Below are 23,602 nucleotides of genomic sequence, written 5' to 3' on the forward strand. Positions count from 1 at the left end.
CATTGCAAATTATGGTGATAAAAAGAGGCATTAATTCTACGACTTACTTAAAAGATCTCATCATTTAATCCCAATCAACTTCACTTTTTATTTCACTTTAATATGTAATTAAGACGAAGAACTTTAGCTCATTTAATTTTTGCACAGGACATACGCGCTTAAATTACAAAACGAGATCAAGTGAAATAAGCTTGCCCCCTCCAGTACCGTCGGACCCCAATTTAACGAATTCATTGGGACCGAAACTTTTATACGTTAAATCGGGGTTATTCGTAGTATCGGGGTGTGAAAAAAAAAACTGCACTTACCTTATCTAAAAGGCCTAAAACGCAACTTCGCAAAAATATCCATAATCAGAAAGTGTACATACATTTTTTATTCAGCATTCCGCGAATTATTACATACTAGTTAATTTGAAATTTAAAGTACCGAGTAATAGATGTTTGATAATTTCCTTGATACTTGACTCAGAATATTCTCCTTTGACTTTATGGAGAAAAGAAAATACTGTGCCATTTACAGCCTGCTTATGATATGTTTTTAGTTTCCAGGCCATGTAAAGCCTTTGAAAAAGTAAGTTTTAATGGGCGTATTATCGTTTTCTGCATCAGAATCGCTATTCATTGGTTGCCCCCTCGGCCGTCAAAAATGGCAGATTCCAAAAAAAGTTTTTCTGCTTCGGACAATATGGATATATTACTCTGAAAACAATCTAATTTTTCTTAAATCAAATTAACAAAATAAAAAAAAAAAAAAATCGGCTGCTAAAATAATTCGTTAATTCGAGGTTTATTATTCCGTAACTCGGGGGTTTTGCCTTCATTTTAGTCGGGGAAAATGAAAACTTCACTAAATTCGTTAACTAGAGGTTCGTTAAATCAGGGTCCGACTGTATTTATGCTTATATTCATCATCCGATTCGAACTGCCGTCAGACGCCTGAATTGCGGATTGAAGCTTTCTTCCAGCAATAAAAGGCTTCAATCGGCTGTTCAGGTGTTTGACGGAGGCTCGAGTCAGCTATTGAATACGACCGCTATCGTGTGTATCACAAAATGTTGTTTTCCGTTTAGACCACAATTATTTGCTCTTTGAGAAATGAAGAGGTTTCTTTTTAGTTTCAAGAAAACCACAGTAGAGGGCGACCCTGGCATATTGTCTACGTTACAGCTTTAATCCAATGTTTTGGGATGATATTCAGCTCATAACATGAGCATAAAAATAAGCATTCTGATTTGGTTTCTTTTTTTAAACAACAAATTTACTCCACGTCTTTCCATGGTGCAAATGAAACACTGTTTTTTGTTGGTATGAAAGTGCCTCAAATTATTCTAGTAAAGCTCCCTTTAATGAACTGGAGAATTAAATTAGCAAAGTCTTCTGTTTATAGATAGTTTTTTTTTTCATTTCCATAATACTTTCTGAATTAGTTTTAGAAATTCTTATCAAATCGAATCAGAGACAATCAAGTCTGCACACTATTTTCTTAATTCTATGCTCAGGAAAATTAAAATGATCTCATCATCATGGATTCAAACTTTTTAAATTAACCTTACTCATGTCATATTTTACCACTTACACCTAACAGTTTCCTTCAAAACATATCTACTAATAACACAATCTCTAACGTAACTTCTTACTCATAAAGACGAAGACAATTTCACACGAAAACTTCTAGAAATAACATGGTACATTTCGTTTCAGCATCTGGTTTATTATTGTAATGTTCTTCCTGCAAAAGTAGTAAACATATTCTTACTTATGGTTATGAATATAGCAGCCGAGAAGATAAACTACACGTAACTAGCATTTTATCTTTTTTCCCCAACAAGAAAGATTTTTCTAGTTACGTTTGATGATGCCTTTGAGAAAAAATGTACGCATACATTTTCCTCATGATTTGTACTTTCTCACTGTTATTTTCCTACATTAACAAAAATATGCATAGTTTTTCCAAATGTGTGTGTGTGTTTTTTTTTTTTTGAGTAATACTTTTGATTCTTGAGTTTATCTTTTGCACCACTAATGTCAAAAAGCATTTTTTACCAAATGGCTCACCTGTGCAAGACTTTAATAAATATTTATTTGTAAAAGACTAAGATGAATAAGCCTTTTATAAAGGTTGATTTGGTTTCATCGCTATGCCATGGAAGTTTTAGTATACGAAGTTATGCTTTCAGTATACTAAGTTCTGTATGACAATATCTTGCGTTTTAATCGTATTTTGGTATCTCTTCTGTATTTTTGTTTTTTATTAGTTAAAAACTTTTCTGCGCCTTTTCTTTTACTATCTGCGTATTTAAAATTTTTCAGTTGCTTCTTAACGCTGGACACCGTTTCTCGCTCGAACAAAACCTGCCTGGTCATTAGGTTAACTTGTCAATCTTACAAAAAGCTTTTTTTTTTTTTAAACTTTTCAGGCGTCAAAGGATTGATGAGTTGAAGTTTGCATCCTGAACTGAAACTTGCCATTCATTTTCTTTTCTATTTTTAGAATATTTTTAGATTTGCTCCATGTATAAAAATTAGCTTTATTATATAAAATATGTATATGTCTACATACAAATTACAAGAATACTTTAAACGCTTCTAAAAGCATATTTTTACGTAAAAATCAGAATAAAAATTAAAAATAATGTCTCAACCGCATTTTCACTCGTTTTATTTAAAAAAAAAAAGCATCATTGAAAATTACAATAAAAAAAAATGTAGGTGACGGTTTTTTTTTTCTTTTTTATACGAAACGTCAATCCAAACTATAAAACTCAAAATAGTACGCATCCCTTACTTCTCTGGTTTAGAAAGTTTTTTTATGTAGAATTGATTAGTATTACGCTCTTCACTTTCTCGTATTTTTCAATCCTTTAAAATTGTCAAAGATTATTTTGCACCATCATTTAACATAAATAATAATTGCCAAACTATAATTTCCAAAATTTAGACACTGCTCAGTGTATTCTAATTTATTCTGCATCTTTTTTGTTTATAAAGTAATATGTTTAACATTAATTAAAAACTGTTTATTTGTGCTTTAATGTCTCAAGAGAAATTGCTTGCAAAATATTATTTTTAAATTTGCAACTAATCATTAACAAAAATAACGAAAACTAAAAAAGAAAATGCTGTACTAACTAAATAAGAACTATGAACATAAATGTATCCGAAAAAAATTCCTCAGGGAGCTTGTGTCAACAGAAGGCAGGCAAGAAAAAGCACTGATGATAGATATGCCAAGTAGGCATTTTATTTTTTCTCGAATTTCCTTTTGGGAGACATATTCGTCAGTTTTGAAATGTTGTAGAGCTTGGGGAACATCAAGCTGCAAAGAAATTCTGCCAGAGAGTCAACGTTTTTGTCACAAAGAGCTTTTTGGCTTGAATCTATTTTAGGCTAAAATTTCCCCTACATTTTTTGTGATGGAGATTATATATCTATGGTTAGATCCTGGGAACTAAAATGGATTTCGGTTATCATACACATTATATAAGCAGACACATATCACTTTCATTTTAATGTCAGCAACTGAAAATTAGTATTTAAACTTTTCTCTTCATAACATTCAGCTTGTGTGTAAATAGTTTACTGGAAAACTGCTACAACTTTGTTTTTTGCCAAAAGGTTTTGTAAATCATGATTTTATGTGTTACTAAAGACGAATACAAACATATTGTACAAAATTTTTAAGACTACTGTTAGGAGTTTCTTTTTTGATAGATTTTTAGAAAAACATTATACAAATATTGTAAAATAAAATGTCGCCAACAGACAGGGAAGTATTTTTGATAAAACAACAAAAACAATTCGTATTTGACGATTGCTAAAGTAGGTGTGAAACTTAATTTAAGCTAGAGAGCGATAATAGTCGTTGATTAAGTTTAATTAATGTCATTTTATTTTAATAATAATCCAATCAAGCTATATGTTACAACCAAGAAAATTTTTGCTATGAATACATGCGATTTATTGGAAAAAAGAGATAATTTTTAAGAAGGACAAAATTTAGCGAAATAAAATATGCACAATCAACCGCAGAGTTAAAATCAATTAGAGTGCACGCTAGGGTTATATTTTGGCTGGCTCCAAAGTATTCAAAATCCATTTTTTCCTCCAATAAGATTTTTTTTGATTGAACGTCAGTTTTTGGTTTTATAATATTTTTCAAAAGTTCCTTTCAGCAATGTTTCGAATGTTTACCTCAATTATAACAGGACAAAATTTCCAATGAAACGTGAAAATAAAATTTTGCCATGTTGAAAAGTTAATCCTATTAATTGTGAAACCTTTAATGTTTGATATAGAGTTTTATGTATACTAAATATATGAATCAATCATTTTTATGTAATATTTATCCAAAAATAAGCTATTTTACGCTGATAATTTTAACTATGTATAGGCGTCCCTCGTGTAACACGGCTCTTGTCCAACACTGTACCGATATTACACAGTACGAAACTTGAATTTAATGCTTCATGGTTTTGATATATAACACAAATGTTATCATTACGAAAAGATGAAATTTCATTTTTGTTAAATACATTCTGTTGATGTTTGATAGCTCTAATAAGTTTTTATTTTGTTTTTATGAAACTTGGTTTCGATATAACACGGTACACATCCCTTGATTTACATTTATTTTTAGTCTCGTATAACACGGTTTCGATATAATAGGAAACATGGTTTCGATACAACACGATACATATTGACATGATTTTTACTATGTACATGATGAATTAGTGTAAAAAATAAATTAAAAAGTCATTTTTAAAACAGTCTCGTATAACACGGTTTCGATACTACATGGAACGAATTAACCGTGTTATACGAGGGACACCTGTAATACTTTTTTTTTTGACTCGACGTCTATTTTTGATATCTCTCTTTGAAAGAGAAAAGTCATAAGAAGTGTAAAGGTCAAAACTAATACATGTTGCATAGAATTTCAATAATAATTTACTGAAATTTCAAAGTATGTGATAAATGAAAACAGTGTTTTTTTTTCTTTTACAGTTTTTTTTTTTTGAAGTTATGATTAATCAAAACTCAAAAACTCATTTCTGAACGACATTCGAGGTTATTTACAAGATACAATATAATAAATATTTTCTTAACTTTGAGAAATTAAACTAATTAAATTTTGAAGAAACGCTTCAGTATAGCAATTAAAAAAACCGCTCGAAAATATAGTATCTTTAAAAGCTATAAAATTTTAGTGTTAGCAATTACTTACGGGTTTAATTATCTTCTTAATTCTTAAACAAATTAAGTGTGATTTGCCATTTTTTCCAAGACACTTGTTTAAAATTAAGTAATTATTTCACAATTTCTTCAAAAGAGCGTTTCTCTCATTTCTTAAGAAGTTTCAAATATTTTAACTACATATGTAACATCCGATTAGAAAAATTTATCATCGTAAGAACTAAACATCAGTCTACAATAAATAATAATGTTGCTCTTTATTAATGGCTTGATTTTCTATCTTATTTTTGAAATTAGGATCGTATGTTTTAAATTAAGTAATAATGCTAAGCCATAATGTATGTTTTTTTCTTTTGAGTAAAACTGTATTCTTCATGAAATAATATCACTTCTATCTTTTTGAATTCATTTTTTTTTGTACGTTTTATTATTCTAAATTAACACAAAATATATAATCGCTTTTTTCCTGTACTCCCGTATGTATAAACGTTAGTAACATACTGTGGAACCTCTGATATGCGAACTACACTGTAAAAAATGCGTAAAGTTACCTGTATTAATGGGTATAAAATCACACGGATTCTGAAGTGTGTAATATCATTGTTTTTAAAACTGAGATTGTTTGAGGAACCTTGCACTATAGTTTCAGTGGAATTCAAAGGGTATGCGTAAAGATCAGAATCAGAGAAGAGCAGGTAAACCCTTATTAGCGATACGAAAACAATCTTTTGTGTCCAAGCGGTGTGGTACTTGCTTTGAGATCCGTCATCGAGATTCGCGTTGCGAGTTCGGACACCACTCAGGTTGTTTACTCTCTTAGTATAAAAAATGTCTTGTTTGTACATTAAACTAAAAAAAAATTAGTGTATATTGGTTGTGAAAAAGCATGTATTTGATAAATATTGAAAAAAGAAATGATTAAAAGCAAGAGCTGTAAGGAAGGGGTGTTTGTAAGATGGTTGTGTTTTATTCAATGTTGTTATTTCAAGTATTGTAACGCACTAAATTTTTTCTGTGATTTCAATTTAAAACGTATAGAAAGAAATTATTCCTTGATCATATATCTTGATAATTTAAACCATCGAATAGTTAACTTGAAGTATAAATAAGTCCACTTGCACTTAAAAATGAGTACCCGTTCAAGAAAGTTAGATGAAAGCTTAAATTTTTACTAATGTGTAACCTTTCAAGCAATTTCTCTGTAAGTAAGCATACAGAAAATTCTGATATAACCTAACACAGAAACTAGTGAGACGTTACACTATAGTTACATTACCATGATGTAACCTTCCACAAGCGATGTGTAATTTTATACCAGTTATATCAAATAAGTTACTCCAAAGCAGTGGAGGCAGCTAAGCTGCCACCGATTTTATGGAGCAAGGTTAAACAAAATTTTTTTACAGTGTAATGCGGAATACCTAAATAATTTAAAATTTGGATTTTGTTTTCGCGGTACATGTGGGTCGAAAGGGGAAATGTTTTATTGACGTGAAATTTAGATTTTTTTCGATTTCGTCCTGGTACACAAGTGCTGGTTTACTGTTTTAGTCACGAGTAAGCACAGGTTGCGTAGTTCAAATTGTTTAAAACGTTTTTTTTTGCAATTGTTTTGACATAAAAGGAAAAATATAATAGGATGTGTGACTTGAAAAATCGACTTTCATTTTTTTGGGACACCCTAATACACATATGCAAGTTGACGTTTTGCAAAAAACACACTTTTAATGCTTTCAATACAAAAATTAACTATGGCTGAGAATAAAAATGGATACATTACTTACTTGTTTAACGCTAAAATTTCTGACTGCAAAAAGGCATTTTTGTATACACTGTTGTTGTACAGCTTGTCCAGCTACAAAAAAAAAGTTTAGTTTAGCTTTTGAATGTACAAACGACATCATTAGTATATTAAAGTAGGTTAAAATAATTTAGAACCTGTTTTTATATTACTGAATCTTCAACATTTTTTGGGACACTACGATGCAACGCTGTTATAGTACATTATCGAATAACTTCAAATGCATGACATTTTGTATACAAGCAACTGGAAATCGATGATGTGTGGTCTAATCAGGGATGTTCATTTCCTTAAAAGCGGTGACTCACCCCCTCAAAAGCCCCCCCAAGAACGATTATTCTAAAAAGAGGCTAAGACATTCATACACGACCCCCCTAGAAATTTTAAGGATGCTGACTTCACCATACTCTCCCTCCCCGTGAGCATACCCCCGCCCCAGTTATAGTCAAAGGTACTCTACAGAACACAGACATCTGACAGTGCAGACAACATGTACCGTTCGATGTCTGTATTCTCAATTCTTGGCTCACTTTTGATGAAGATAATTGTTCAATGTTGGGAATTATATTCGAACCAGACATCGCGAGCTCTGTCTGCGAACCGGTCCAATCCAGTGGCACCAGCATAAAACTAAAACCATGTGAGCAAAAAAAATCTTGCTTCTATTAATAAATGTGACTAAAATACTCTTTTTATAGTTCAAAAATGAGGTTTAAAGCACTTTTATATGTCAAAAGAAGAAACACCTTTTACTTGAACGTAATAATTTTGCTGATAATCTGAGTAAGTAGGTAAACTATTCTAGGCTTCAACATCTATGATAAAAATGTAGCGATGAAATGTATCTGTTTATTAAGCAAAACTAGCGCACACGTGCGAAATATTCGTCCCCAACGAAAGGAATTCAAAATTTCAGTTTTCCAAGGCTTTTAAAAAAATATATTAAAAAATGTGATGTTTATTTTTCACTGCTAGCAGTGGAAAAATCTTTAAAATAATGTCCTACTTTTGAAGTTTGATGCTGTAGTAAGGAAGTTATGGCTTACCCCTATTAAAAAAACCCTTGAGAAAATAATAAATATGATACTGCGATTTATCGTATTAAAATAATCGCTTCTTTTTTGACATCAAATCAACGCAATTGAGGTTTAAAGTCCTAACCCCTAATTAAAAAAGTTTACATGTTCATAGAAATTTGGATCAGAATTCAGCTAAGGAAAATTAGTCATTCAAAAACTACATTTTCTGTCCTATGGGACACGCGATATCAGCAGGACGCTTAAACCAACTGCGCTAATGAGACTCCATACCTCTCGGGGTGCTGTACACTGATCAATACGTTATAAAGTTAAAAAAAAATTAATAAAATAAATAAACAAATAAATTGGAATCAATGCCTCTATTTTCCTAAATATTTTTAAAATGTGTTAATGCGAATTACCATGTTAAATTTAACATCTTTTTTCCTGATTTTAGCAACAGAATTGTAGCTTAGAATCTTGTAATGAATATAGATTATCAGGCTACTTTGGATCAAAATTCCGCTGAAGAAAGAAGTCATTAAAAACGATAGTTTTCGGGCCGTCGGGATTCGAAACCACGGCCTTCACATTATTAGCACGACTCTCTAACCAGTTGCTGCAATGCGTCTCTGTGCCTAGAAGCTATGCATTAAAGTAATGCGTAATAAAAACAGAATAACTCGATTTCGATCAATGGAAAAAACAACAAACGAAATGTGAGTGGTTCACGTGGAAAGCCGGGGAAAAAATCTTTAAAATGATGCCTAACTTATTAAATTTGATAAAGTACTGGGAAAGTTATGACAGTGTAGCCCGAAAAAAAACCCTTTGAGAATTACTTAATTAATGTTCAAAAAGTAATTATTAGCGTTAATACATGAAATACACCGCCAGCTCAGTCATTTCCAACCGAGGACTGCAGTTTCGTGCTTATTAGCACTCTTGTATTTCTTCTTTAGCCCTGGCTAATGGGCGGTAATTTATTGAATGTTAGCATAAGTTGCATTAACTATTCATCGAAAACTTCAACTCGCATCATTAGGTTATGCATTTGTTTCATAAAATAATTCTGTAAGTTATTTATTGCACCTGTTTTGAGCAATGGATTGTATCAATAAGGGAAATTTTTAAAATTGTTATTGCAAGAGTAGTTTCACTTGAACAAGAATGCTAAATAATTGTTGCGATGTAGTTCGAACATGAGCACTTTTTGGAGTTTCAGAACGAATTACTAGCACATAAAATGACTTTGTCCTCTGCAATAATAACGTATCATTAGGCAAATATTTTAGGGGGGGGGGGAGCAGCTAAGAAAATTATGCTTCATTCTTCAACTGTACCGGTTTAGATTGTTTGATCATTAATTAAGAATAAAAGAGGGAACAGTTTAAACGGAAAATAAAAATACTTCTCTAAAACTGAGATTAAAATGCGGGATAGAAACACACTTAAAAAGGCCATTGACTGAAATTGTGAAGAATTTCGAAAACCTATAATTTCAGCAGAAACTACTTCTCAATGTTGATGGTAATGATAGAAAGATCTATGGCTGACACGAAATATATTTCAGAAGTAACTTAAAATACTGCTTTCTCGGCTAACTAATTGCATATGTTGAGCAACTTTTCATTAGCTTGGAGAAAGGTATGTGAGACGTTTTTTCGCAAACTTTTACTTAATTTTCAACTGAACGCTAAAAGTCATCAATCTTTCTTTTTACGTTCGAAAGAATGCCTGAAAAATTCTTTAGTGACCATTCTAGCTGATGAAAAATGCAACGAAAGCAAGAAAGAAATTTTAAATTTTTCAGAAAGAAAGAGCCCACTAAAACGCCTTGAGGAAAGTGGAAAAAAATGTTGTAAACATGGTGTATTATTGTTTCTCAGAAAGAACGTCGAAGTAGTTTATTGATTTCTTGGATTACATATTTAACGAATGATATTGGGGCTGTAAAAAATACGTTTACAGGATCAAAAACTAGAATATGGTGATGTGTAAGATTCCATTGAAATTTCATTAGTTTAATGAGAATATTTGTTTACGCTGAAATGATTTTAGTTTTAATAAAGAAAAGTTATTTAATATTTCCAGTACCTAAAAATAGCATTAACTGTCTTTAGTGGAATTTGAAGTTATAGATTAAACTGAAACATGATACTGTTAACTAAATCCAATGTAAATATAGAAAAACTCCATAATGAAAGTTATACACACGTTTTTAGCAGTTCAGCAATTCCATGACGGATCAATCACTTTCTTTACCTCACCATTTTTGATTTAAAAAAACAATTGGGATGCTGGATACATATGACAAGATAAATAAACTTGTCCATGTTTATACTTCCATTTCGAAAATTGTTCAAAATGCAGGCCAGTAAAAAAACTCAAAACGTACGGAAAAAAATGAAAGGTGTGTACTTACAAATGATTTTAATTTCTTTCGTAAATATAAAATAATAAAACTCAAAGAAACATTTTAAAGCTAAGGAAGAGAGCTTTCTTTTGAAATATTTTAAGGTTCAAGGTCCATTTATTTTGACTCTCCCCCGGTCTTGAATATCTCAAAACACTCCCCCTCGAAAAGTTTTGAATAAAATATACTTTATTTTTCTAACACTATCTTCCACTATACCAAAAATTAGGCTGAAATACAGTGGTTTGACCATTTATTGGCACGCCAGTTTTTTTTATGGGGATACTAAAATCTACATTGGGCAAAGTAGCTGAATTCAATTATTTTCACGAAATGAACAAAAAACGTTTTCAAGTATATAGACAAACATTTAGTGCTTTACAATATAATCAAATTTCAACTTATTAATTCAAGCAACATTAAAATTAAAGAACTGGATCAGTGACAAATCGTTTTTGAAAAGCAACAAAACACAGTAGCAACAAAAATTAATAAACACATAAAATAAATAGATCTATTCTACTACTGCATTTTTTATTTCTCATTAACCAAATTTAGTTTACGTCTTATGAATTCTAAATAATAATTTTGAGTAAGAATGGCCAAAAAATCAATTATGGCCATATGTACCCAAAAATGAAATACTTAATTTTACTTGACTATTTATGGGCACATCAGCTTGAAAGGAACTTAAGTATTTAAATTAAGGACAAGAATCGTAATTAAATTAATTATGGACAATATCGTACATACATGATAGTTAGGGACTAGCACGTTAAGGACTCTATGCTAAAATTTTTGAACAGGCGCATTTACCGGCTTACCTGAATGTAACAGTACAAATTCTTTATGAATCAAAATCTGTAAAAGTGGGGTGCACGATTTTTTTTTTCACTTTGTCTGTGAGGAAAATGTATTCAATCGTAACTCAGCGATCTTAAAATTGCCTTTAGGAAAACAGTAAACTCCCGATTATCCGCAAATCAATTTCTTTTCACTTTGTCTGTGGGGAAAATGTATTCAAATGTAACTCAGCGATCTTAAAATTGCCTTTAGAAAAACAGTAAACTCTCGATTATCCGCGAATCAATCAAAAATCAGGAACATGTATTTTGGCAGTAAAAAGCAAATACCAGCGGCTGTTTTCTTGTCGAAAAATTGTAAATGTAAACTCAGTTGTTTATTTTCTTTTTTGTACTTTCCTTATCGAACGTATACTTCTTCTTTATTGATTTTAAGATATGCTGCGCAAAAATACAAAACATTTTTACAGTACTGTATAAATTTTCACTGTTTGAAGGAATTATTATGCATTAATACAGCCAAATTTTAAAGGAAGAGCAATTTTTACCCTATCTGTCCCTCATTTTAGCCTTTTTGCAATCTATCCGCGAAATTTATTATCCGCGGCACTTGTGCCTACCAATTCCTCGGATAATCGAGAGTTTACTCCTTATGTAAAACCCCTCCTAATGGACACCCCTCTTATGCGGACAATTTTTAATTCATCGGTTCCAATGCAAATAACATTATTAAATCCCTGTCCTGCGGACACCCGTCTACTGTGGACAAAAAAATTTGTCCAGTTAGTGTCCGCATTAGAGGGATTTTACTTATTTGAAAATGAGAAAAAAAAACGACACATTTTTATTCTTTGTTGGAAAGAACGGACTAACTATCAAAGCAGAATTGCACAATGAAAGATTAAGGATTTCAACATTTTTTCCCTCGCTTTGAGGGGCTCAGAGTTCACCTTGTACTAAGGTAATTGGATAACAGATTTAAGCTTCTGTGAGCATCGAAACTTTGAATTCATCGTAGATTATAATGAATTTATTTCAAGTCATTGAGATTAATGAAACTAGTTAATGCCATCAAAATCAATGAGAGTATCTAATGTTATTGAAGTTAATGAATGCATACGAGGGTAACAAGATTAATGAGGATATTGAAATTCAGGCGATTGATAAAACATGTTTGAATCAATGAAATTGTCTAGGAATTTTATTAGAAGCTCCACAATCTGTACGGTTGAAGTCAAAATTGGAAACGTTTTGTAGACGTAAATTTGAGACAGCATGATAACATCCAAAGATTTAACAATGCTTGTTCTACTAAAACATTTGTTTATTACTAAGTAAAAAATGTGAAATTTTTCATAACATCTCTAAATAGTGACAAATTTAATAAAGTGGAAAAGAGGCCACAAAGATACAATTTCTATTTGCTTCATAATAATAATTTTTCTTTTGGCTTAAAAGACAATTTAAGCGCAAGAAATTACTTTGGCTTTCATTGATATTTTTTTTTCAAATTTCGCCGTATTATATAATTTCATAAAAATAAATTTTAAGCGTGAACTTAAGTATGTCTCACAGAGCTCCAAATGAGGTCCTAGTGGGAGAAGACGCCGGGTACAGTGGAACATTGAAAAAGTACTTACAAAATCAGTTAACTTAGACCACATATTATCATTAGTTAAAAGATTGAGATGTATGAAGATATGGAGATATAAAAAAAGTTTTTAAACTACTAATCTAAAAATCTAAAAATAGAAACAAGGATAAAGCAGATTTGAGAGTTGAACTTTTTTGCAAAATAATGTTTGATACAGTATAAAGTAACGTTTAATAAAACAATAAAGGATAACAAAATATGAAGACTTAAATGCAAAGGGAAGTCAAAAGTTCGTATTAAATTGGAAAAACATCGGAAGTATTTAAGAAATGACAATTTCTTTGCTCTTCCTGAACGGCCAAAATAGTTTTACTTCAATGTCAACAAGGACAGCTGAATAGGTTGTCTCACTAGCATATCGCCGCCTCAGAGCTACAATAGGATATCTTACTGTTACTTCTGGGATTAGATGTCTTACTGTTGCTCTGAGGCGACGATATGTCTTCTTCCTTGTCACAACACATTTTGACTAATGCAAAGTGTGTGAAATTGCAAATGCTTTCTTTTTCTTACGTTATTATTTTCAAAAACACGCTTTCTTTTTTCAACATTTGAAACGTAATGCACAGTTCCACGGTACTTCCCAAAGCAGTATTTTGAAATCAAGTGTGAAACGTTACAACTGAAATTTCATACTGGATGAAAAGGACATTACGTGCATTCAATTAAAAAAGTTTCAGCTTCAAATCAGTGTATTTTTTCATTATTGAATGATGAAAGAAGAACTCCTGAAGTTCAAAAATTGAAGTTTACATGATTTTCCGAACAGTGATAGAAGATATGAAAAGGGCTGCAGCTTCCCTGCAAAATGAATGTGACAAAGGCCAGTTTCCACGTTGTTGCCATACAAGTTAACTAATTTATGGCATACATTTCTGATTTTGAGTATTTTAAGCATAGAAAAAATCAGTTTGTCCAACTGTGCCCCTTTTCTGTTGAATCGTGTAGATTATCTCTGAATTTGCCTTATTTAGAGCAGCATTTAAAAAAAGATAAGTGATTAATGCATACCCCTTTTTTTGATTAATATAATAGTGTGTGTGTAGGGTAGAAGGGGGGCACGTTTATGCGGATGTTTTTTCAATGAATTTTCTATTTTTTATTTTTTTAACTTAGGAAATTTTAGACATTGCGGTTTTATGGAGCAGTTAATGGAGTCAAAACTGGTATATTCAGTTGTTGCTCAGTTTGTGTTTTGAACCATTAAAAAATTATATTCGAGTCCAAGTCGGTTGCGTAAACTTGCCCCGGACACGGGGCACGTTTACACGTATTGATTTTGACACCTAACGTTGAAATAAAGCCAGTTTATTACAGACTGAATAGTGTATAAAATAAAAGCTGAACGAGCATGAAGACAGCACTGTATGATTGTAACCGATAAGATACGAATTCGAAGCTCAATTAAAAAATAAATGGGGGTTTTCCAAACTAAATAGCCTGAAAATACTAAAAAGATTTGAGACAGTTCGGAGCGAAAAAAGCGTCAGGGCACGTTTAGAAGTAAGAAACCGTAAGAAAGTGCGTAAAGGTGTTCCGACGTCAACACGTAAATTTGCTCCGTCGTCAAGTTTGGATTTATTTTTAACGTGAAAAACATGTAATTAAATTTCAGTTCATACAAGTACAATTCTCAAAAAAGGATAAAATTCTGTTAATTTTTATATATTTCTTCTTTCTTAACTAAATAATTTTTTATTCACAAAAGCTTCAAATTGTTTAATACAAAATTTACTCAACTTGGTAGAAAACATATTATTTCTGCATGCTAGACCGAAGCTGGACTAATGCTCAAACACTTGTGAGAATATTTGCTAGAGAACAGCATTAATCTGTTATGACTGTTGGCTCTGCAGTTATTCGTTTTGAAAAAAAAGGCCCTGCGTATACGTGCCCCATGCGTAAACGTGCCTCGGTCTTTTCTAAGTATTTTGTCGTTTTTAAAAGTATAACATTCACTCAGTACATACTATTTACCCTCCACTCTCAAAAAACCGAAATGAAAGGCCTGATATCAGTCATTTTGAGACTAGATGCACTATCTAGAACAAAACCTTATAATCTACTGAATGATTAATCAATTCTTATTTCCTTTCTCGAAAGTAAATAGTCAAGATTACATTATTTCAAATTTAATAAAACAAAATGACATCTTTTACAATAAAAAATATTTTCAAATTATCAATCGAGCAAAACAAGGCATCAACTTCATATACCCATACTCCAATTTTGTGCCTCAAAGCAGCGATATCTGAGCCATAAATTATGTTTCTAAGCATTCGGCTTGCGCGTGGTATGCTCATTTACTATTCAAACAACCGCGCTGCAAGCAACTGGAATATGTGATGAGACGTCAACTGGATATGATAGTTTAGAGAAGTTTCTGCCATTTGAGTTGCAAAACGGACTTAGTATCTATGCTACCGTTGAATACTACATAAACACATTGCAGAAGTTCCCAGTTAAGGTGTATTAGCATCTCATTTGAGGAGGATGGTAATAACCTGCATTTCGGGAACAATTCAATCGATGCAGGAAATATATTTCTATTTACTTTGCCAAAATCAACGAAATTGTCTTTCAGATATCAACATTTATCGATTCGGGGTATAAGCAATCATTGATGTATAATAGCTCCGATTTTGGATACATAGTTTTAGGTAGTTTGTAGCTGAATGTTGAAGCTATTTGAGTTGAAGGTAGCTGAATAGAAATGAAACGTGATATTTTTTGTGTGTAAAAATAAGCCTTCCTTTAAAGGATGTTTTTGAAATTATATAGGTTTTTCCATATCAGTTGTTTGGGAAATTTGTATGAAATTCATGTTTTCATGTTTATGTAGAACGTTAAAATCTTTTATTTATTTATTTTATTGTTGTATTTGTTTTTGTAAGAGGAGGGAAGGGTTGACACCACAAAATACCACGCCTGGTGTCACCCATGCTAGGTACACGCCACTGCTTAACATGCAAAATAAACCTCCTAATCGACTAAGGGTTAAAAAATTTTGCAATAAAACAACGGAATTGCATTTAAATGCAAACATCATTAACGTGCAAGCCTTTCAAACTTATTTTATCCATTTAAAACCTTTCGTGCACGCTGAACTCAAAATTTATTAATGCAGTCCAAAATTAATGAAGCATGATTAGTCGGCGTGTGGGTGTGCTCATCTAACTACGGAAGGATCGCGTATTTAAATTCTCTGCTATTGATCTGAAAGGTGTGTATCTTTGATATTTAACTTGTACGTTATTCAAGCTTTCATAGAAGAATAATTGTTTTACTTCAGCCAAGTTAACACACATAGTGCTGGGGCTCTTTGAGAGCTAATTAACTAAAATTTACCAAAATCCATGGCAGGTTGAAGTGGTGATGTGAATAGATTATCTCAAGCAGTATTAATTCTCGTACTAAACTACGAGTATGTGGAAGCAAATCAAATAAGGGTGATCGATGATAAAACAATCAAACATGCTCAGAAGGATTACCGTCACTAGGGATTATCTTTTGCAGGCTGGATTTACCACTCTTGGGAAGTTGATGTATTCCTTAATCCCACATACCTGGAAGCTTCTAATTCCAATTCGAAAATAAGCCGCTGAATCTTGAATAATAAATTGTCCTAGTGTTGCAGAATGTATTATTGTATGATCACTTTAATACATTACGCTAAATTTCTGGACTGAATTTCCAAAGCAAGTTTTACTGCACCACTTTGGTGATCACCTTGTCTCTTAGGTGATCTGCAATATTTGTTGCAAAGGTGAATGCAATAACAATAGTTTTAACAATCGTAAAGTTTTTGAAAGTGCATTGACTTCAAAGCACGACTTTTACTTAACTGCTTTGGTGATCACGTTTAGGTGATCTGCAATATTCGTTGCAATGGCGAACGGTTTACTGTTGGAGTTTTTTGGAAGTGTGTTGACAGCAGTTAAGGCTAATTTACTAACTTACTGATATGAACGAATGATCTTCTTAGCAAGAGTAAAATTCTAAATTAAACCATTACACTATTGTAGCAATGTTATTTCCTATCCTAGGTAATATATAGTTTTCCATATTTTCGGGTTGAACCAAATGCAAAGTATAATAGGTACAATATTCCAACACATAAAGGGAAAAACTAATAAAATGAACAAACATTTAAAATACAATTTGTTCTTAAAGGAGAGAGGGGGGGGGAGCAGAGCGCAGCTTTCCCATCTTGCCCCTCTCTGGATACACCCTTGCGTTTCACTAGATAGTTTAGAATGTGTTTTTCGTATTTTGAGAGACATTTACATTCCTTAGAAATGGCACTTCGTATAGAACTAGCATAGCATACTTTTTGTTACTTGTACTACTCAGAAAGTTCATCGCAATGTCAAAAAACAAAGATAGAAAGAAACGAAATAAAAGCAAATTGAAGAAATCTACATACGCAACTGTTGTTAAAATAAGCTCCTCAGACAATTGTTTCTACAAAAGCATTAAAAATCAATTTAAAAACAATTCAGCCTTAAAAATGATTAAAGTTAAATTCTATTTCCTAACTAAAAAGTACTAAAAATATTTAGTGAAAAGTGCAAAGTTAGTAACTGTTGGAAATACATAAACTTTAGATGAAAGGAATTGAAAATAAAAACCTTTTTCACAGAAAGGAAAAATTCCTCAGAATTAAGTTTGGCATAAAATCTAGATTACTTAGAAGTGAACAGTAAGATTATTGTTAGAATTTGCTTTTATGCAATTTCTACGTGCATGTTGGGAAGAACTGGCATCGGCAAAATAATGCTTCGATTTAGAAAGAGCTTTGAGTAAAAAGACGTTTCAAAACGAAATGCATTTTGGGTCGCATAAAATGCTATTGCAAACTTTTTAGAAATAAAGTTCATTGGACGGTACTGTGAACTAATTTAAATGAATTGTCGCTAAGTACTTTATGTTGCTAAGTTTCTACGATAGTATAAAATCAATAAAAGCAACTCATTGTATTCCTGAATTCTAAATCTTACATTAAAGAAGAGAAAATCGGAGGGGGGAGGGGGCTAAATCATTTCATTTCTTGTCGGATACATACATTTTAATGGAAAAAGAATTGTAGTTTTCTAACTGACAACAGCAACTTGAAAATCGCGTAAATAAATGTGTCCTGCTTCTTGATGAACAATTTTGCCGAAACTATGAGCCTTTGCGAACTGAATAATATGTTTTGGTTAAGCATTGTTTGAAACAGTGACAGATTATTAACACACACAAAATTACCGATAAGTGCTTATTTTGTTGAAAAAAAATGCAGAAGTGCAAGGCATCTTGCTTTGCAATGCTGCTTGGAATCAATGTGTATATGGAAGAAAATTGAAGAATAATAATTACTAATGAGTTTAAACTCATATTTTTTGAGTGAGGTCGAAAAGTCTATGATCTAACCGCCTGGTGTTGTTTGGTAGGAACTGTATGGAGCAATATCATGGCTTTAAAATGATTTAGGAATTTGATCAAGCTTTTTGGTGAGTGTGGATTCACATTTCAAAAAACTCTTACATTTTAGGACAACAATCAGTATGTTCGCACCTTACTTATAACACAGAGTTCATGATCGCAAGGTGAAAGGGACAAAACGACCCACATCGCTATTTGAGAGTGCTGGTTCGGAAATATACATTTTTAATACTTAATCATGTAAAAACCGTTCGACAACCAAATGGGAGTGGATTTTGCCTAGAATCAGTTTTTTCGAGTAGGATACTTTTGTGCACCCTCTCCCTATATCTTAGCGTCTATCTACCCTTAAGTTGGATAAAGTGTGATACTAGTCCAAGTTGGGATGAACGATGAAATACTCTTATATTAGACTAACACGCAATCAGCCTGATCTAGCAAACCTCGGATTAACTTCGATACCGCTTTCGACCGGTCATGTGAAGAATTTGCTATTATATTGGTAAATCATAAGTTATTTCGTCCTCATGACTGATCGAAAACGACAAGGGAAGAAATTTGAAAGGGTCTAGAATCGCCTTAATTGTTTCCGTACGATATCACCATAGGAATTAAAGAGGGACTTACCACTGATAATCAGCAATTTCTGTTCCACATTAGTCGATAATAGTAGGGAAAGACAAATTTCCAATTTATTGACTACACACATCTTCCAACGCGTGTATTTGTTCTTATAGGGCACATAGTCCTCGAATGTACTATTCAGGGCTCTAGGCAAACCCACTCGGCCGCCAAGTATCCGAAAAAAATAAATACAAAGCTATGCACGTGACGCAATGTGGAGTTGCTAGATGGCGTATAAAGATGACGTCACCGTAAGCAATCGAGATTCGAATCAACAATAATGATTTAACGTGGGTTTAAGTTTAAGGTTTATTATTTTGTTATTTCTTCTATTAAGAAAAATGTTGAATAAGTTGATGAAAAACTGTTACTAAGGTAAGTAATTTGCAATGTTATAGTTTTATCGTTTGGGACAAAAATTTATTTATGTTGCCGGTGAAAGACGTTTTTCGTATTGCATTTACGTTACGTTTACAATAGTGGAACTGATGTGATATACCCCACCCTTGGCGACTTCTTCCTGTTGGCGCTAAAAAAGAATCGCCAAGAAAACGATGTATGACGACATATGTCATACATCGTTCTTGGCGATGCTTTTTTAGCGCCAACAGGAAAAAATCAGATAAAAAAACATGATCAAAGCACTTGAGAACACAATATATATAAAAACAACATAAAACCACAACAAAAAACATCTCGAATATACGCTTCAAAAATACCAGAAACTAGAAAGTTTTTGTTCACAAAGAACAATTACTAGCAAGTATTTAAAATGCTTAAATTGACAAATTACTATAACAGCTCACCAATGAAATATGTACCAATAGAAATAAACGCTATTTTCCAACATGCATTTCATCGAACAAAAACTTTTCTCATACTCTGCTAAAAAAGAGCAAAGCGATTCAAATTGCGATGTTTAAAGCGGAAAACACCCCCAAAATCAATAACTATTTCAGCCAAAAAAGCGCTTAGTTACTCAAATTTCGATGTATGAAAAGTAGAAATGTCTCAACAAAACATCCTAAACATAAACAATACAAAAATACCATACATTTATTTACTATCCAGACATGCTTTCAAAATACCTATTATATTTTACATAAAATAACACCTTTATATTTTTATAAAAAACTTATTTTCAGAAATTCAGTATCTAAAGGAGGCATGTTAATAGAATGTCTAAATAATTCGTGGCATCGATAAGAATTAACTTTTAGAACAAAATAACCGTACTATTTTTGTAAAATTAATTTACATACAATAAAAATAAAGTTAAAAACTACAAGAACCCCTCAAGGATTTGTAAAAACAAAGAATTTCGGAAGTGAGAGTTTTTTTTTTAATTCTAAAATAAAGAACTTACCTTTTTATGGTATAAATCCTCACACTCAGTCTAAATCAATACATCATATGACAATGGCACGTTACAGATACATACCACGTTGAAGTTAACTTTTAATTAACGTTCAAGTTTGAAGAAACTGGCATTTTCTAATGTTTTTACTTCAAAACACAACTACTGAATTTAACTAACACAAAATAAGCTTTCCTGTAAGGCATATTGCACGAAACAACACGTATCTCTCCTGCGTAAAACCGAGTAAACAACCCAAGTAAACAAGTTTGAACAGATCTAAGATTGCCTTCGGGTTGCCAAACACAGGTTAATTTTGCCAGGGATGCCATGCTTAAAAAAGTATCGCCTCATTGGCGAGAAAAATTTCAATTTTGAGCAAAAAATCAGACGTCGCCAAATGGGGGTTTATCACATCTGTACCAAGGGCCGGGTGATTACACAAAACTGACCCTTAGCTCAGGGGTATATCTACCCCCCCCCCCGTACGCAATCTTGCAAGTTTAAGAGAGTTTAAAAAATGGAAAGAGAAAAAGAGCAATAAAACGAATGCAGGGCCGTCGCAAGATAACTTGGGGAATGTATGAGTTTATTTTTCGAAGTTGAAAATTGAAAAACATGCGTGCATCTTTGATAATGACGGGGATCTGGGATCTCCATCGGAAAAATTTTGAAATCCTAAAAACGCAGTTTTAAACTATCTTCGGTGGTGTTGCGGGAGAAGAGATTTGCAGGCCCTCCTCCGGAGATGTTTCGAAATTGAACTCTTAAAAGATCTTGAAATTGGATGGAAGAGTTTTCTGAGAGTCTCTTCCCGAAAATTAGACAAAATTGTATAGTTTTAAAGGCGCACTTTTAAACTTTTAGACTCTTTGCTACTGTTTGTGATAGGAGAAGTTTGAGGGCTCAACAATACTTCGAACCTGAAATTCCAGAAACTCAGTTGTAAATGGTATCCAATGATGTTAGAAGAGGGATTTCAAGGGCTCTCCCCCAGTAATTGTTTAGAAGTGATGGCTGTAAACGAAAGTTTAGACTATCTTTAATTATGGGGAGGAGTGTTTGTAAGGGCTTCCAGAATGCGCTCTCCTGGAGTTTTTCGAAATTGAAGTCCTTAATACGCAACTGTAGGTGGCAATTGTGGGGTTCGGGAACTTTACCCGAAGTTCTTTCTCTTTTTCAGTCAAAGTTTCAATTAATGATGGGGAGGGGGGTTTTCAGTCTTCTTTATTGATATTGAATTTCTTCATAGTTGCTGGTTGCAATTGTGGGGTTTGAGAACATTTGCTCGGAACGGAATGCTTCCAAAAAGAAAGGTGGTGAAGAAGAAGTGTGTTTTTTTCAAAAATACACTTGTAGGCAACCTTTGGTAATGTAAAATAAAAGAATAAGTCTCGAAGAACCCCATCTTGGCTATCCCAGGATGTGCCGACCGAAACTCGTTTTTGGAGCTATCTTGGGAGCAGGAAAATGATGAGTTTTTAGCAGCTTGGTAAAACGGTGAATTTTGAGCAGCCTGGAGCAGTAAAATTGCAAATTCGGAGCAGCCTGGAGCAGCAAAAATTTTAACTTTGCATCAATTTGGATCAACTATGCACATTTCACACACAGAAACACGTGTGAGATGATAAAATAATAAAAAAGAGATTAAGAATGCAAAAACACCGTAATTCCAACTACTAATTGAAGCTCTCTTAATTACATTCATTATTATTTATTTATTTTTTTCACAAAAGACAAGTCCTGTCCTCCTCTACTTTTTTCTTACACTTCATCTAGCTTAAAGTTTATTTACACATTTATTTTGCTTAGTAAATCACTGCTTTAGTGCACATTTAAGTTATAGTGCTTTCATATCTATTTTTAAAATTTGTTTGCTTTTATGTAAACATGTAGTAATATACATGTTCATACATACGTGTAAAAAATATATGATATATTTACATTATATACATAAAAGTCAAAAAACATTTAAAAAAAATAATGATTAAATTTTACAACTTTCCCTCAACAAGTTACAAGTGAGTTTTAATGAGCTATTAATTACCGTAAACCGGGGTTACTTTAGACTGACGGGGTAACTTTAAAAAACTGTTTTTTTACTTTTGAACCGTTCTGGCTGGCTTAATTTTACAATTGGCGACCCCCTGGTTGTCTCAGGGTTTTAAGAATCACTTTTCAGAGTGCGCTGACATCGCCAATTGATTGAAACAGTAAAATGGTTTTGGCAACACTGATTTATGTGGGGATGGGGTAATTTTATTACAAACCACCGAAACAGTCGTTTTAGATGGAGAAAACACGTTGTTACGAAGTAACCCCGGATAATGGGGTAACATTGATAAAAAAAATGACCCCTCCCTCCCTCCCTATTTAATATATCGAAGAATTTCAAACGGCAATTTAAAGCTGAGACGTTAAGCTATCGTTTGGTTCAAGAATTGTTGAAATATCTTGAAAAATGAGGGTGCTACAATACAAAATGTGCGAAACCTGTATCAAAGTAACCCCGGTTTACGGTAATCTTTTTTTTCTTATTTTGGTATGTATAAGTTATTTACTTATATTTGATCTTACATATATATAGGCATGTATGTTACTACTTGATGATATGAACTACTTGATTTACGAATCTGAAGATCAAGCCAAGGCAACATTAATTTTCTTTTTATTTTTAACTGTTTGATATTTATAAAAGGCGGGGTTGTAGCACCCGTCTGAACCCCTTTGAGGATGGCCCTGCAGTACACTCAGAGCCGACGAGAGGCCATGTCAACCGAGTCGGAAATTAGGGGCCCGACTTGGAATCGAGTCTTATAAGTTTAAATGAGGATAGAAGGCCGGCAAGCCAACAGACAGAGTGCCTTGGCTCTCGGCGGCCCTGATAACACTCAAAAGATGCCTCGTGGACACTCCTGATATTTTACCTATATCCAGTGCCTGATTGCCTCCCAAACCTCTACTAAACATAATCCTGACGCAGGCGCCACCAAATTTGACGATCCTTCAAACTTGTATTCATTATGACATAATGTTGCGAGTAAAAAAAAAAAAAAAAAAGAGTTAAAGTACAAATTGCAGTCGGCCCCACGACCCATCGACCCTCGGGCGATCGCCCGACCGCCCAGTCCGACCCTGCTTTTAAGTAAAAAAAAAAGAAAAACAAAGTATTTTAACTGATTAAAACGACTAAGGAGTACAGAAGCTGATATTGTTGCTGATTTCATACAAGAGTATTATACATTGTCCGGGGTTGGCTATTAATATAGAATAATAAGTCCAAGTTGTATAGGAAATTGGTTAATA

The 23,602-nt window shown here is 32.7% G+C and overlaps 1 protein-coding gene across 1 annotated transcript in view; it reads right to left on the reverse strand.

The window, feature by feature from the left end:
* Positions 1 to 23,602, reverse strand: part of LOC129231492 (atrial natriuretic peptide-converting enzyme-like) — a 192,342-nt gene that overhangs the window by 103,860 nt on the left and 64,880 nt on the right. The window contains exon 4 of the mRNA XM_054865820.1: positions 6,980 to 7,050. Within this exon, the coding sequence (XP_054721795.1) occupies positions 6,980 to 7,050 (71 nt within the window). The remainder of the gene's footprint in view (positions 1 to 6,979; positions 7,051 to 23,602) is intronic.

The sequence above is a fragment of the Uloborus diversus genome, chromosome 10, assembly GCF_026930045.1.
Source record: "Uloborus diversus isolate 005 chromosome 10, Udiv.v.3.1, whole genome shotgun sequence".
In the NCBI taxonomy this organism is placed as follows: Eukaryota; Metazoa; Arthropoda; class Arachnida; order Araneae; family Uloboridae; genus Uloborus; species Uloborus diversus.